Below are 14366 nucleotides of genomic sequence, written 5' to 3' on the forward strand. Positions count from 1 at the left end.
GGGTAATTACAATCTTCCCCTCAACAATGAATCTTCTTACACGTTCACCCTCGCGGTGCCAAGTTTAGTGGAATCTTCTAGATTACGTGAAATATTCTTCAATTTGTATCCGTTTTACCTCATTCTAATTCCACGTTTTGAAACAAGATGATCATAAGATGTGTCTCTTGGCTCGTAAATATAAAATTGTCGTGCATCAGAAACTGCATTTTTGCAAAAAACGACTACAAACCAGAGAGTATTATCCACATAATCTAGAAAATTATGTTGAATTTGACGCCTTAAGGGTGAATGTGTAAAAAGATTCATAGTTGAGGGGATGGTTGTAATTGTCCAAACATGAGGGGATTTTTTCGTAATTTGACCTTACCTCACGGGGTGGCCGTAATTTACCCAAAATATTAATTAGTTTTAGTTGAGCCCAATAGAAATGAAATTATGTGGAGGCCCAACCCAATTAAATATGCGTTCTCTAATTTTTTTTTTCTCCCGCCTCTTCTCTTTCTTCTTCTCAAACTTTCTGCATATTTACACTATTACCACACTACAATTCCATCTTCAATTTTCTAGAGAGAGAAAATAAAATGGAAAATACTGCGTCGATTCCTGGGTCGAGGCAACTGAATTTGAAGAAATCGTTCAACCGCGGCTTGCGTTCCTTATTAACCGCCTGCTCCGACGAGGTAAGGGTTTTCGTTCTCTTTTAAATTTCTCACAATTTGTAATACGAATTAAATCTCAGTTTATGTTCGTCAATTTTTTCGTCGATAGTTGCCATTAATTTTTTTTTTTTTTTTAATTTTGGATTTATGAAGGAATTCCGTAAAGCTTTTCCGAGCTGTACTGCAGCTGAGCAGGAAGGCCTCCACCGACTCTTTATTCAGGTTAAATATTTGATGTTTGTTTCTGTGTGTTACTGCTTCTGAACTCAGTTAGATCCGGTGTTACATAGTAACTGCAAGTTGAAATTTAGCAGTTTTATAGTGTTCAAAGTGTGAGTTGAGTGGTGATTTTCCTCTATATTTAATTTTTTTTTAATTACTCACTCGTTTGTAAACAGTGATAGAATGGTGTGCTTCCTGCGTAGTAATCGACAGTGACGTTTACCTTAAAAGCCCTAAGAAATTGCTTGGAAACACATCACATTGGGGGCGTATTTGGTTTGTGCTTTTCGTAGTGTCGGAAGGAATTGGGGATTTGAAAGGAACTATTATGAATATATTTTTCGGTTACTATCGAGTTAGTTGTAAAATATTATCTCCTCGATTACACATAAAAATGGTACGGGTTCAATCTCTACTATCCATATGGAAGTCGAGTGTCTGAAAACTTCGCAGAATTAATGAACAAAACACAAAGTAGAATATTATGGTTAATAGGATGAGAAAGCCGAAGTAATCTACAAACACAGCTGCATCTGCATTTTACTGCATGCTTACTAGTTAACGTTGTCAAAATTTGTTTCAATTTCGTCGTGTACTAGTTCCTAAAGATCTATGTGTGTGTCCTACTTCATGAACCTTTTAACTGTCTCTCAACTATTCTTCTACATATTTCAGGTCATCTCTTCTTTGCATGAAGATATTGAGGTACGTTATTGAAACTATTTTATGAAGCTTTTCGGTTAGAATCCAACATTTGATGCATGGTCGAAACCTTGTTTTTATCTTATGCATGTTCAGTAAATACTCTTGTGTTCCGTACAAGCATATGTCCATGGAACTATTGCTTGACGAAGTCGATCCATTGATATGAACTAATCCTTGAGAAGTTGTATGCATGTTCATCTGTAACAGGTCTATCGTTTAATAATTTTAGATTTGTAATGGGCAATAATAACTCTAGTCTTTCTCAAATAATGCAGGAAGAATTTGAATCAATATTTGTCGAGACACAGGTAATTCCCAAAATTTTGTTTTTAACAATTTATAGCTTTAAGGTTGTGTTGGGATGTCACGTAACTAAGCTTTGTCTTTCTGCAGGCAGGACCAGTTCTTGACCATATAGAGGAGCTAGTCGAAGAACATAATCTGGATCCACTACATACAAAGAAGTACGCCTGCTTACAATTAGAAATTTAGATGGCAATAATAAGCTAGTTATTACTCTACCCTTTTTTCAAAGTTCACTTGTATGCCAGAATCGGAATAGAAGTGTATGTCCTACCATGTTAAACTTTCTAATTCCACATTATTATTCTGACTTTATAGAGAATGACTACAAAACTGCAGGAGTAATATAGGAGAAACGGCTCAAAACTTGTCAGACATGAAGAAAAATGAGGTCAGCCATCTGACGGGGCTCTTGGAAAAGGTGAGCCCGCTGTTCACCTGGATGTAGTTTAGTTATGATGCTCCACGATTTATATTGAGAAGATGCTTCGATTCCAAATCATTGCGATAATTATCCAAATTCTTTGTTATAGGATTTATTGCATGATGTAAGTTGCAATAATAACAGTGTGTTAAAGATAATTTTGTGGGTTATGGAGCTGCTGATTCATGGAAATGTAGAGGGACAACAAAGTTGACGTTGCGAAGAATATTGATTATCATTAGTTCACAAAAGTCGATCAACACATTAATTTGTTTCCTTTAGCTAATGTCGGAAAATATCACTGGTGGCACGATAGTATTTTTAAATTTCTATGGAGTTAATTGAAAGTAGGAAATCTAGAAAAAAAGCCTCCTTGCAGAAGGTAACTGTTACATGTGTGGACTCAATTTCCGTATCCTTCTGCTGAATTGATGAACTTCTGCCTTATGTGGCACCCTCGTCATTCGGCGAAGCATTATTTTTCATCACACATCTGCCTCTTGTTGTTGTTTGTTTTGCATTTGTATGTCCATAATTCATATTGAAAACTTTTTTCACCGACCATTTCTGTATATCCAATAAATATCATTAATTAGGCCGAAGAACAAAAGCGCAAACTGAAAGCACGTCTTGAACTCCTCAAGAAAGAAAAGCAAGACTTTTCTGGAGTCGAAAAATTTGTGCAAGAGGTTAGAATTTTTGTTAATATTTTTTCTTGCTACATTAGAATCTTTTTTTTTTTTTCAGATGGGGCCTGATAAACAGTTTCTCGTTTTCAATTCCACAGTTAAGGACGAGAATATGAACTGTGACACCAGTCTGTGAATTCGACCAGCTTGAAGATTGTACTATATTCTACTCAGATTGAAGCTTCAGACCAATGATTATATATCTAGGCCTTTATTATGCCCAATTTGGTAGTGAATATTAGGGGTATGTATTCATCTTTTGCACAATCTTTTGAAGCTTTTACAGTTACTTTGTATTATGATCTTTTTGCATTGGCTTCTATTTCCTTCCTATTTAAACCTCTCCAACAGCGTCACAGTCAATGCAGGTTCAATAACTTCTCGTGATTTTTGAACGGCTCAAAAAGGTACTACGTGTACATATATACATATGGTTGACTTTTTCATGGTTGCGGAACTTATTAATTTGCTACTAGCAGTTGACAAAAGTAGAAAGCACAGTTGGCATCAAAAGTGCGTTATGAGATACGACCTTTAATATACCACTATAAAATAGCAGTTGACAAAGTAGAAAGCTTAGTTGGCTTCAAAAGTGCGTCATCAAATACGACCTTGATAGAACTATAAAATAGAAGTTGACGAAATAGAAAGCTTAGTTGGCATCAAAAGTGCGTTGTTGAATACGACCTTGATAGAACTATAAAATAGAAGTTGACAAAATAGAAAGCTTAGTTGGCATCAAAAGTGTGTTATGAATTACGACCTTGATAGAAATATAAAATAGAAGTTGATGAAATAGAAAGCTTAGTTGGCATCAAAAGTGCGTTATGAGATACGACCTTCGTAGAACTATAAAATAGCAGTTGACAAAGTAGAAAGCACAGTTGGCATCAAAAGTGCGTTATGAGATACGACCTTCGTAGAACTATAAAATAGCAGTTGACAAAATAGAAAGCACAGTTGGCATCAAAAGTGCGTTATGAGATACGACTTTGTTAGACTGCAAAATTATTTGACCGAATCAGAGTCCTAAGAAAAGCAGAATCTAGTTGAACGCAGTCACGATTTGCCAAGTTGATACCTACTTGTGAATTCTTTTTACATCTGCAATAAAGTCAATGCCCTCTTGTTATTAGATACGAATCTGTCATTAGATACGGATCTTGATTCCCGAGGATGCTGCACTCGCCGTATTCACACACAAAACACACACACACACATGGGTGTGTGTGTGTGTGTAGAATGGGCTGTGGATTTCGACTGGACGAATAAACTGTAAGTAGACCCTTCATATGCTGTGATTGCCCTTTGTATATAATACTACATGATGAGTTTATGGTCAGCTCAATCATATGTTATTATTCTATGTTCTATGTCTCCCTCGTTTATAATAACATTGTACATTACATGGCTGAGAAAACGATACGTGTACACACAACACCTGGAGCATCTAAGGAGCAAATTCTTTAGATATTTAAGACTTATTACCACGCAATATATAATTCCACTTAATATTATCATCAAGTAGCTGATGAGTTGGTGAAAATGTGCGTATTCTTCTGATAGATTAGTTTAACAATCAGAACTACGCAACTAGGGCATGAATCTAGCTGACATGTACAAGGACTGACAAACATTATTGGGGACAATTACGAAAGCGTGTTTAGCTGATTTGTACTCTGAACTTTTTGCTTTGTCGTATGTTTTACACAAATGTTTATCACGTTAGTTAGACTTACGGCGATTGACCTTTTTGTGTTAAGCCATTGTTTAATCGTTTATGTGCCAGCGTTTTGACGTGTCCGTTTTGTCTGATCTCGTACTTAGTTTAATATTAATCTGTACTTTAGGATGATTGAATCTATTGTACAAAGTCATTGAACCATCTAGTGGCCAGCTTGTATCTATTTATTTATGTTCTTTGATCAGTCTTATGTTGGAGTTTTAGCAGGTGATGGATTCTTAAATTATGCATTGTTTAATTGGTTATATTTTATTATATATAGTCAATTCGTGATTACTTCCCCAATTACAGCTAAAAACCTCTATAAATTAATACTAGTAAAATTCTATTAATTTAACGAAATATTAAATTATCGAGCTAATAATTCAATACATTTGTACCGAGTTGGGACTGAAAGAAGTTATTATTTAAGCGGGGTTATTAATTTATCGAGGTTCTGTTGTAATTAGCTTAATTAAGGATTAAAACAAATACAAAGCCATCTTCTGAACTGTAGATGCTACCATAAGACACTTGGAATGATAATTCGGTTTGGAAATTGTAAATTATATATAATTTGGTAAGTATATAAGTTAAACGTCATTATATTTTTTAGATATTATGGATGCACCCCTATATTTTTTTATATTTACACATTTCCCCTACATTTCTGTATCCGACTTTTTGAAAATTGTCCCGTATCCGCATCCCCATGTCCGTGCTACATAGGTAAAATGTGATTTCAGCATTTATTTAACTGTACGGAGAGCAACTAAAGAAAATAAATGCTGAGAATAGTGAGTCGACTAGGAATGATGGCAGATTACATATATATGGGACAGGTGTGCTAAATGTCATAAAATAGCATATAATGGTCCCAAATCACAGCTAATTTTTCTGACCAAGATATTCAATTATGATGTAGAAATTGTGGATCTGCAATTAAATTGCTTTTGTGATGTTTACACAAACCACGCGCATAGGTGTGTGTGAGAGAGGAGAGAGAACAAGATTAGGATCTTTTATTGCCATTCCGCGGGTCGGGTAAAAACCCGACCCGTAATTAACTCTATATAATAGTACTTGTCGATTTTGGTTACAGGTCAACAATCGATTGACTTGGTTAATATACCTACTGAATGAAGGGTTTTTTTTATTTTTTTTCTTAAGAAAATACATAATTAAAGGGGTATTTGTAATTACCCAAACAATTTTTTTTTTTTTTTTTTGTAATTTAACTTTATGTGGGGGGCTGACTGAAATTTGCAGAACGGAGTAGAGAACCTTAACATAACAATTATTAACCAATGCTACTTCCATTAAATCGCCTTGCGGACTTTTTACATGTTAAAAAAACATAATAATGAAGAGAAAAAAATAAAAAAAAAAATAAAAAAAATATATATTTCCCTAATAACATAATTAGTATTACAATCAACCTAATTGATCTTGAACTTCTCATATCCTAGTAGAAAAATGAATTTGTCTCTATGTACAGTTGGCTTCCTCTTGCTGTTTCCCTCACACCAGAAATCTTCTTCTGGTTTTTTTTGGTGGGCCCCCCTCCTCAACCTCTTTCTTGTTTATATTATTTTCTTCATCATTCTTTGATCAAGAAAATTGTATTTTTCTTTTCTTTTTAATATATAACTTTTAAACAATAAATTATTTGTTATTTCTTGAGGGAGAGCTTAATTGGCAAACCATTCTGGGGAAGAGGAAATGGTCCATACTGTATTCCATTCTGTGGGGCCATCATAGACCACCTGCAAAACATTGGAACAAAACCCTAATCAGAATTTTGCCATTACTATTTTTAGAACAAATAATTAAATTAAAAAAAGAAATTGATTGAGGTTTATGATTATTTGTCTGTTTTTTCTTTTTACCTGTACTTTGTGGTTAGATGGTGTAATAGAACCATGATCTCAAGCTTGGCTAACTCATTGCCTGGGCAGGAGTGGACCCCATTGCCAAATGGCATGAATGTATTGGGCTTAGGTGACACCTGTCACATTTTAGAGGATACACTCTTTAGTCTCTCCCCTCAGATCATGGAAAAAATAATTAAAGCATGGAGATTATATGAATGGGACTTGTGGGGGGGGGGGGGGGGTATAATGGTAATTTACCTCAAATCTTGAAGGGTCAAATTTTTCTGGCTCTGGGAAATTTTCTGGGCTGTGGTGAATGTTTCTGAAGAGTGGCATCACTTTCCATCCCTTTGGAATTAGATATCCTGTTAAAAAAATCAATCAAGAAAACAAAATAAATTCAGTAAAACATTCTTGAAAATAATTAAATAAATAAATAATCTGATAAATTAAATAACATAATACCATTGAATTCAACATCTTCAACAGCTTCTCTGAAAGTAAAAGATAAGATGGAAGCAACCCTGAGTGTTTCTTGAATAACCCTTTTGGTCAACGGCATCTTTTTGGTATCTCCCCAAGTCAATGCTTTCTCCTCACCACACTCTTCTTTACCCTTCATTACTTCCTCTTGCTCCTCCTGTAAAAATTCACCAAGAACATATTTTTTTTTTTAAGTCAAAAAATTCAAGAAACTATGATCACAAAAAAGAAAAAGAAAAAGTCCAAATCTTTATTTATTTTATTTTGTGGGGTTAGATTAGATTCTTACAGTGACAGCTTGAAGAACAGTTGGATTCTCAGCAAGGAACTTGAGAATCCAAGTGAGTATACTAGCCGTTGTATCGCGGGCCGCGAAAATAACTCCGATAATATTATCCGCGATTTGTTCGTCGGTTAGTCCTTCGGAATCTTCCATGAATGATCCCAAAAGATCATTGTGGCTCTGCTTCATCTCTCTTCTCAGTGACAAGATTTTTGCCAGGATCTTCGAGAGCTGCTTTCGAGCTTTCATTGCCTTGTGGAACAGCGTTCCCGGTAGATTAATCGGCATCGAATTGTACCCCTTCTCGAGATCGTAGTAGCATCTCTTGAGATCCTCCCTGTACAAAACCTCATCTTTCCCAAGTATTGACAGCAATGCCACATTGAATGCATACTGCAAGAAAAATCATAATTTGAAGCTGATTAGTTAAGAAAAGTACAAAAAGAGGGGATCCCCTGTTTTTTCCTCTGTTTTTTGTTGCTCTGTTTTGAGGTAAGAGAAATCAAAATCAAGATCAAGAACATACAGTTTTCATTTCTTGAAAAGTGGTGATCAATTTGCCATCCCATGATTGTAGGGAGGTGATGGCCAACGATTCGATATCGGGGACGATGTTCTTGATCGAATCGGGCGTAAACGCACGGAGGACGAGCTTCCTCAGCTTTGAATGGTAGTCGCCTTGATGGAAGAAAATTGCCTGCTTGCCTAACATCCTCTCTTTGCTTGCTGGGAATGTAGGCTTAAAAAGGTGAGCTCTTGTTACAAGTACTGTTTTTGCTGCATCTGGGCTTGAAATCATTACACATGGGCAACCTAATACATGGGTCTTGAATATAGAACCATACCTGTTGAAAAAAAATTGCAATAAAAAAAATTAGTTTAGTTCAAGAAATCGATAAAGATTGAATCTTTATTGGTAAATAAGAAAAGGGTTGTGGGGAAATTGAGCTTACTTCTTGACTTTGGATGCAAAGAAAGTGTTTGGGTTTTGGGAGTAGAGATGGAAGGTTTCACCGATGTAAGGCCAACCCATTGTGCCAGGTGGCAGTGGCAACTTTACATGCCCTAAAGACATGATTTTTTTGAGGATCCATTTTAGGGCAAAGAATGAGATAACTAATGATGCTAACAAGAAAACCAAGGGCATGTTGAATCCCATGTTTCTTGATTTTTTTGTTTTAATGATTGGGTTTTCTTCTTTTGGTGTTGTAGCAGCTTTTGTTTTTCTTTATGGGTTCAAAGAAAGATTGGATTTTTTTTTTTTCCTTTGCTTTCTTGATTGTGGTGATGAAGTGAAATGAGAGGGGGTATATATAGAGATAAGGAGGGAGGCAAGAAAAGATAAAGAAATTGGGGATTTAACAATTTTACAGCTAGAATCCCTCACACGGAATCTCCCTCCACTTCCAGCTCATTTAGTTGTGTGAGGCTAGAGAGAGAAAGTAGGAAGAGAGTTTCTTTTTTTTTTTTTTTTTTTGTGTGTATCTATCTATATATGTACGTGTGTACGTATATAAGGTACATGTATATTAATATGATAGATAATGAGAGACAAAGAGGGGGTTGTGTTTGGAGAGTGTTTTTGGTTGACCACCACTAGTATAGTCGAGGGGGTATTATTATTTTAGGGGCAATTTGCCAATCACCCCTAGATACTAAAATTCAAGATAATGTGATTTTGGTAATTTGTTGAAAGTCATTTATCCATGTCTTATGTTCGATTTTTGCTCTTCTTCGTTGTCATTATCGAAACGCTTCTATACATAGTCATACAAACGCGCACACACATCACACAAATTGATGCGCGCACATGCAAATATAATCACATTCACGCACATATATCTATGTATTTTGTTGGTTGCTATATGATTTGGTAGAGAGATGATTGCAAATAGGTAAGTATTCGATGGTAAATGATTAGTGAACATAATTATACTCCGTAACTAAACTCTTACTAATCTGTGTAATACTGAGTTTAAATTCTCTAGCTAAGCCCTAAAAAAGGACCTTTAGCAAATAGCAAAAAGTTGCAGATTCTTTTAGCTGTAAAAAAATATTTTTGAGGGAGGCGCATCTAATTTGCCCTATTATTTATATGGTTCGAGGAAACAACCCCTTTTTTTGAGCTAAAACAACAAATATATTGGAAATTTTTACCACATTTTTTAGGTCACTTCAGTGATATATAATTCAATTAATACGATTTACGCGTCTTATATGATTTGCAGTTCGCATATATGATTGTGAGACTCTGTATTTAGCATGTAAGTTGTCATCCGTACCATCACAATCTTTGTCCACTTGCAATAATATTTATTTCACAATCATATACTTTTATATTACAATACTATTTATTAAATATATATAAAGTAGAAAAAACAAGAATAGTATTATTTAATTAAATATATATATATATATGCATTGTCGATTGTAATATATATTGATTATATATACAATTTAAAGAGCACGCAATAATGAGAGCAAGAATGAGTTTTGAATGACTTGTAATAGTTAAAAAAAATTTAAGACATGCATCGTACATGAGTTAACAACTGTCAAAAAATAACAACACTATATATGAAAAGTAAAATCAAGAAATTAAATGAAATTAATAATTGGGTATGTATACTTTATTTTATTTATCACTAATTAAAGGAAACTGCAACTGCGAATGCACACTTGACGAATCTTGTTCGCGTGCAGTAGTTTGCATATCGGACAAATTAATTTGGTACATAGAATATCAAACGAAGTAGTTAGGGCTAGCGTTTTTACAAGAAATCTCTAGCCAACCTTCCTGCATAGGACGTTGCATATTATCTTGTGCGTAATTAACTTATTATTCTCGGAAACAATTGATGCAAAATAAAAAAAAGAAGTAAATAATTTTCTTGTACTAAATAGTTAGGTACTCAAAACTTGTGTCTCCACCAATAATTGTATGTTCACGTTATTTAAGCTTCCATTGAATGTGCAATTGTGCATGACCTAACAGAAAAGGCCGACGAACAAAATTTGGATGAAATTTAACTATATATAGTTTAAAAAAAAAATTGTTAAAATATTCAGTCTTCCTTGATGAAAAAATGTATGGAAACATTGAATTATGCACAAGGATGTTATGATTCTTTCTGAGTTTTGCAATAATAATATTAATTAAGGTGCAGGATATAAAAAGAAGGGTAAATTACGGCCAGTCCCCTAAGATAAGCTCAAATTATAAAAAATAGGGCAAATTACGGCCACTCCCCTGAGCTATGGTTAAATTACGAAACCCCCTCCTGTTTGGGTAATTACAGCCACCCCCTCAACTATGTATTTATCTTACGCAAAGACCCCTCCAGAGGTAATTTTAGGGATGTTAATTCGGTAAAACCGGACCAAAATTTCGGTACGCCAACATTTCATACCGTTTACCGAACAAAATATACGATTTGGTTCGGTAAATAACCGAATTACATAAATTTTACGTAAAAATATTTAAAAGGAGGGGGGTGGCTGTAATTACCCAAACAAGAGGGGTTTTTTCGTAATTTGACCATACATCAGGGGGTGGCCGTAATTTGCCCTAAAAAATATTTTCCTCTGTTTGAGTAATTACAACCACCTATCAACTATGTATTGTCTTACACTTTCATCCTTATGGTGTCAAATTTACCTACTAAATGAAGAGTTTTTTTCGTAAAGAAGTACATAGTTTAAGGGTTGGTTGTAATTACCCAAACAAGAGGGTTTTCCATAATTTGGTATTAACTCAGGAGGGTGACCGTGATTTTTTCCCAAAAAGAAATTCAATGGGACAACTAAAACTTGTTAAATTTGAGCTAGACCCAAAGACTAAAAAGGTTATATGTTTAAGTTCGACATAGACTTAGGCACTTTAGACGACGTCGTTTTTCTCCAAAAGTTCCTTTTGAATGTGTATAGATCGAATTTACGTAGGGCTAAACCGAGGGAAATCTTTCGGATCCCGTACTTATCGGAATATCGCGTGGATTATTGAAAAATATCAAATGTTTCTAATTTATTAACTAATGTTTTTCTTAATTGTGATGATTCGTCTCATTGATTATACTTCAACACCGAGCACATTTTCTCTATTGATTATGTACTTATGAGATATGGATAGAGGAAGAGAAAAAATCGAAGATTTCACGTAGTATCTAATTCTAATGTAGTAATATATAATTTAGTATGAGCTCATATGCATGTGATCACAAGTTATTTCTCTCCTCCGATCCAGCAAAAGCTCGGAGCTCGTGCAAAACAATCCTCCGATCATTCTTTCGCAAATTGTGGACCCACGAGCTAGGGACGAGTCAACCATTTGGCAAAGATGGACTCAAGCTCAGCTTCAATTGAAAATTGTTCTATTGTATTATACCTATACTTTTACTTACCCCATCAAAAAATTCAAATTAATGTAGAAGAAAATCTAAATTATTATTATTTTTTTTCTTTCTATTTTCTAATTTTGTCAAACTTTTTATGCAAAAATAATGTTCTAAATCCTTTTTCGAGGGAGTTGCTCTCGAAACCTTCGGAAATTGAAATTCACCCATGTAACAAATCCGTGCACTCGCAATTGTCACGAGCCGGTTCATGAGATGGTACACCTGGTAAAATATACACCATGTAATTTTGCACCGTAGATATGTAATGGTTTTCCATTATTCGTAACAGATTTTCCGAAAAATTGGTTAACAAACAACATTCTATATAAATAACCACCAACTAAATACCCATACACGTATGTATAGATATACATCGCAAAATCACACGATCGATGTATTTCACCGGACGTAAACACTTCAAAACCGTCACACGAGCTACCATTAATTCTACATACATCAAAACTCACAGGTGTCTTAATTACCCCAATATATATATATATATATATATATATATATATATATATATATATATATATATATATATATATATATATATATATATATATATATACCTGCAAAAGATATTACTACATATTAAAACACTAGTTCTTGGAGTACCGCAGAGGCAGGACAGATGACACACACAGAGAAGTTAAAGAAAGCGTTTGAAAAGATCATAAGTGAACGAAACACGTGTCCTTTGATCCCAAATAACATATATGCATGAAACCACTCAAATCTATAAATAGATATATATATATATATATCTATATATGTGATGACTCACTCACTCCTTAGTTTAATTTCTGCAAAGTTAAATGAGTTAGTTTGTGCATGCAGTGTGTACGTGTAAACATATACTCCACACACAATTCACAAACTTTTTTTTGCTTTCCGACCATTTCGGCTAAACCTAGTTTTGATCGGTGATGCGTGTCTATTTCAATCTTCGATATATATTTTCCAAATTTAGCAACTTCATTAAGTTTTAGCTACTAGGGTTTACGTCTTCTTTTCTTACTTTTTTTTTTGAAGGAATAATCAACGATATTTTTTGAGTTTTAATAGGATTTTTAGATTTTTTATTTATTTTTCTTATTGCAAAAACACAAATTAAACCCACAATAAATATATGAAATTTAATATTTTCAAATATATTTAATACTAAAATTATGCAATTATTGAATTCCAAGTTCTGAAATTTGAATATTTTGGTCAAATAATTCGCAGTGAACTTACGAATATTTCAAAGTAAACTTCCGAAAATTATTGAAATGAATATTGATTACATATTAACTTTGAAAATTGTCTGAAAATCGACATGTAACTAATGAAAAATGGTTAGTGAACTTTTGTAAATTGGGCAATGAATCTCTAAAATTGAGCGAATTTTTGAAATTGCCTTCAAATTAGCGGCAAACTTTTGAGATTGACTGAAAATTTGACACTACTTGCCTAGGGCACACCCGTCGTCATTGTTCACATACTTCGTCCGTGTTGTTCATAGACGCGCCCACACGCGAGGGACCTAAATTTACGGACAAAAAATGAGCGTATTCTTATTGCTAATAAAATTACATTTCGAGAACTACTAGTATATATCCGTATATTTAATAATTAAATATACGGATATATATTAATTTATTCGAATTATATGGCTTTGCAGTAACGTGTAATATGATAATTGAGATGGTTATATGTGGGTTCGGCTAAAGTCTATCCCTTCTAATATATCCGCCGGACACTACCTCTTTTTTTTTTTTTTTTTTTTTTTTTACAGGTGTTGCAATTTAGTTAAACCTAATTGCGCCTACAAAATTTACCTATAATTCATATTTGGTCCACTCTGTTCGAAAAAAAAATATTTAGTTCCTCATGTTTCAAATATATAAGACTTTCGGTTAGTTTCGTTAGTTCCTAACGTAATCATGCACGTGCCCATCATTGTTTTAAGGGTAAATTACAAACACCCCCCCTGAGATATGGTCAAATTACAAAAAAAAACCCTCTTGTTTGGATAATTACATCCACCCCCCTCAACTATGTTTTTTTCTTACACCTCCACCCTTATGGTGCCAAATTCAACATAATCATCTAGATTCCGTGTAATGTGCTCTAATTTGTACTCGTTTTGTGTAAAAATACTATTTTCGATGCACCACAAACTGATATATACAAGCTAAAAATCACATATTATGATCATCTTGCTTCATAATGTAGAGTTTGAATGGGATAAAACGGGTACAAAAGTGATAATATTCCATATAATCTCGAAGATTCCACTAAATTTGAGGAGTTGAGGGGGTGGTTGTTATTATCCAAACAATAGGGGTATTTTGTAATTTGACCATATATACCTCAGGGGGGTGTCTGTAATTTACCCTTGTTTTAATTGACGAACTGGAGGTATATTCACAGAAACGACTAAAATTATTAAATTACTGAAATATAAGGGACCTAATGTGAAATTAGTGCAAACTTAAGGGACAAAAACTATAATTTTGCCCGTTACTTATTTATAGCGTTTTTTGCAAGTTACTCCGAAAAAAAAATTAAAAAAAATCAGGGGCGCTGCTCTCAACCCTAGTAAATTCATCTCTTGTT

At 34.0% G+C, this 14366-nt stretch overlaps 2 protein-coding genes across 2 annotated transcripts; one reads left to right on the top strand and one right to left on the bottom strand.

Moving 5' to 3' along the window:
• Positions 1 to 460: 460 nt before the first annotated feature.
• EMB3006 (embryo defective 3006) lies at positions 461 to 3344 on the top strand. Its single transcript, XM_012981926.2, has 8 exons — positions 461 to 683; positions 816 to 884; positions 1560 to 1589; positions 1865 to 1897; positions 1983 to 2053; positions 2232 to 2313; positions 2913 to 3005; positions 3104 to 3344. Exons 1-8 carry the CDS (start codon positions 585 to 587, stop codon positions 3119 to 3121), a joined length of 495 nt encoding a protein of 164 aa, XP_012837380.2. The 5' UTR covers positions 461 to 584; the 3' UTR covers positions 3122 to 3344.
• A 3009-nt stretch (positions 3345 to 6353) lies between these two features.
• On the bottom strand, positions 6354 to 8658 carry LOC105957940 (abscisic acid 8'-hydroxylase CYP707A2). The gene is made up of 7 exons (XM_012981928.2): positions 8322 to 8658; positions 7895 to 8213; positions 7375 to 7761; positions 7068 to 7242; positions 6861 to 6967; positions 6618 to 6736; positions 6354 to 6494 (listed from the first exon to the last, which is right to left on the bottom strand). The coding sequence occupies exons 1-7, from the start codon at positions 8525 to 8527 to the stop codon at positions 6401 to 6403; spliced, it is 1407 nt and encodes a 468-aa protein (XP_012837382.2). The 5' UTR covers positions 8528 to 8658; the 3' UTR covers positions 6354 to 6400.
• Positions 8659 to 14366: the final 5708 nt, after the last annotated feature.

This window comes from Erythranthe guttata, chromosome 1 (assembly GCF_056151865.1).
Source record: "Erythranthe guttata isolate IM_541 chromosome 1, IM_541, whole genome shotgun sequence".
In the NCBI taxonomy this organism is placed as follows: domain Eukaryota; kingdom Viridiplantae; phylum Streptophyta; class Magnoliopsida; order Lamiales; family Phrymaceae; genus Erythranthe; species Erythranthe guttata.

Bases quoted from the DNA above. Each gene is read 5' to 3' on its own strand.
- EMB3006 (XM_012981926.2), top strand. From the start codon at position 585: ATGGAAAATACTGCGTCGATTCCTGGGTCGAGGCAACTGAATTTGAAG. The intron at 885-1,559 runs GTTAAATATTTG...TACATATTTCAG, and splicing joins TCCACCGACTCTTTATTCAG to GTCATCTCTTCTTTGCATGA. The intron at 2,314-2,912 runs GTGAGCCCGCTG...ATCATTAATTAG, and splicing joins TGACGGGGCTCTTGGAAAAG to GCCGAAGAACAAAAGCGCAA.
- LOC105957940 (XM_012981928.2), bottom strand. From the start codon at position 8,527: ATGGGATTCAACATGCCCTTGGTTTTCTTGTTAGCATCATTAGTTATC. The intron at 8,214-8,321 runs GTAAGCTCAATT...TTTTTTCAACAG, and splicing joins TTTGCATCCAAAGTCAAGAA to GTATGGTTCTATATTCAAGA. The intron at 6,495-6,617 runs GTAAAAAGAAAA...AATGTTTTGCAG, and splicing joins CATCTAACCACAAAGTACAG to GTGGTCTATGATGGCCCCAC.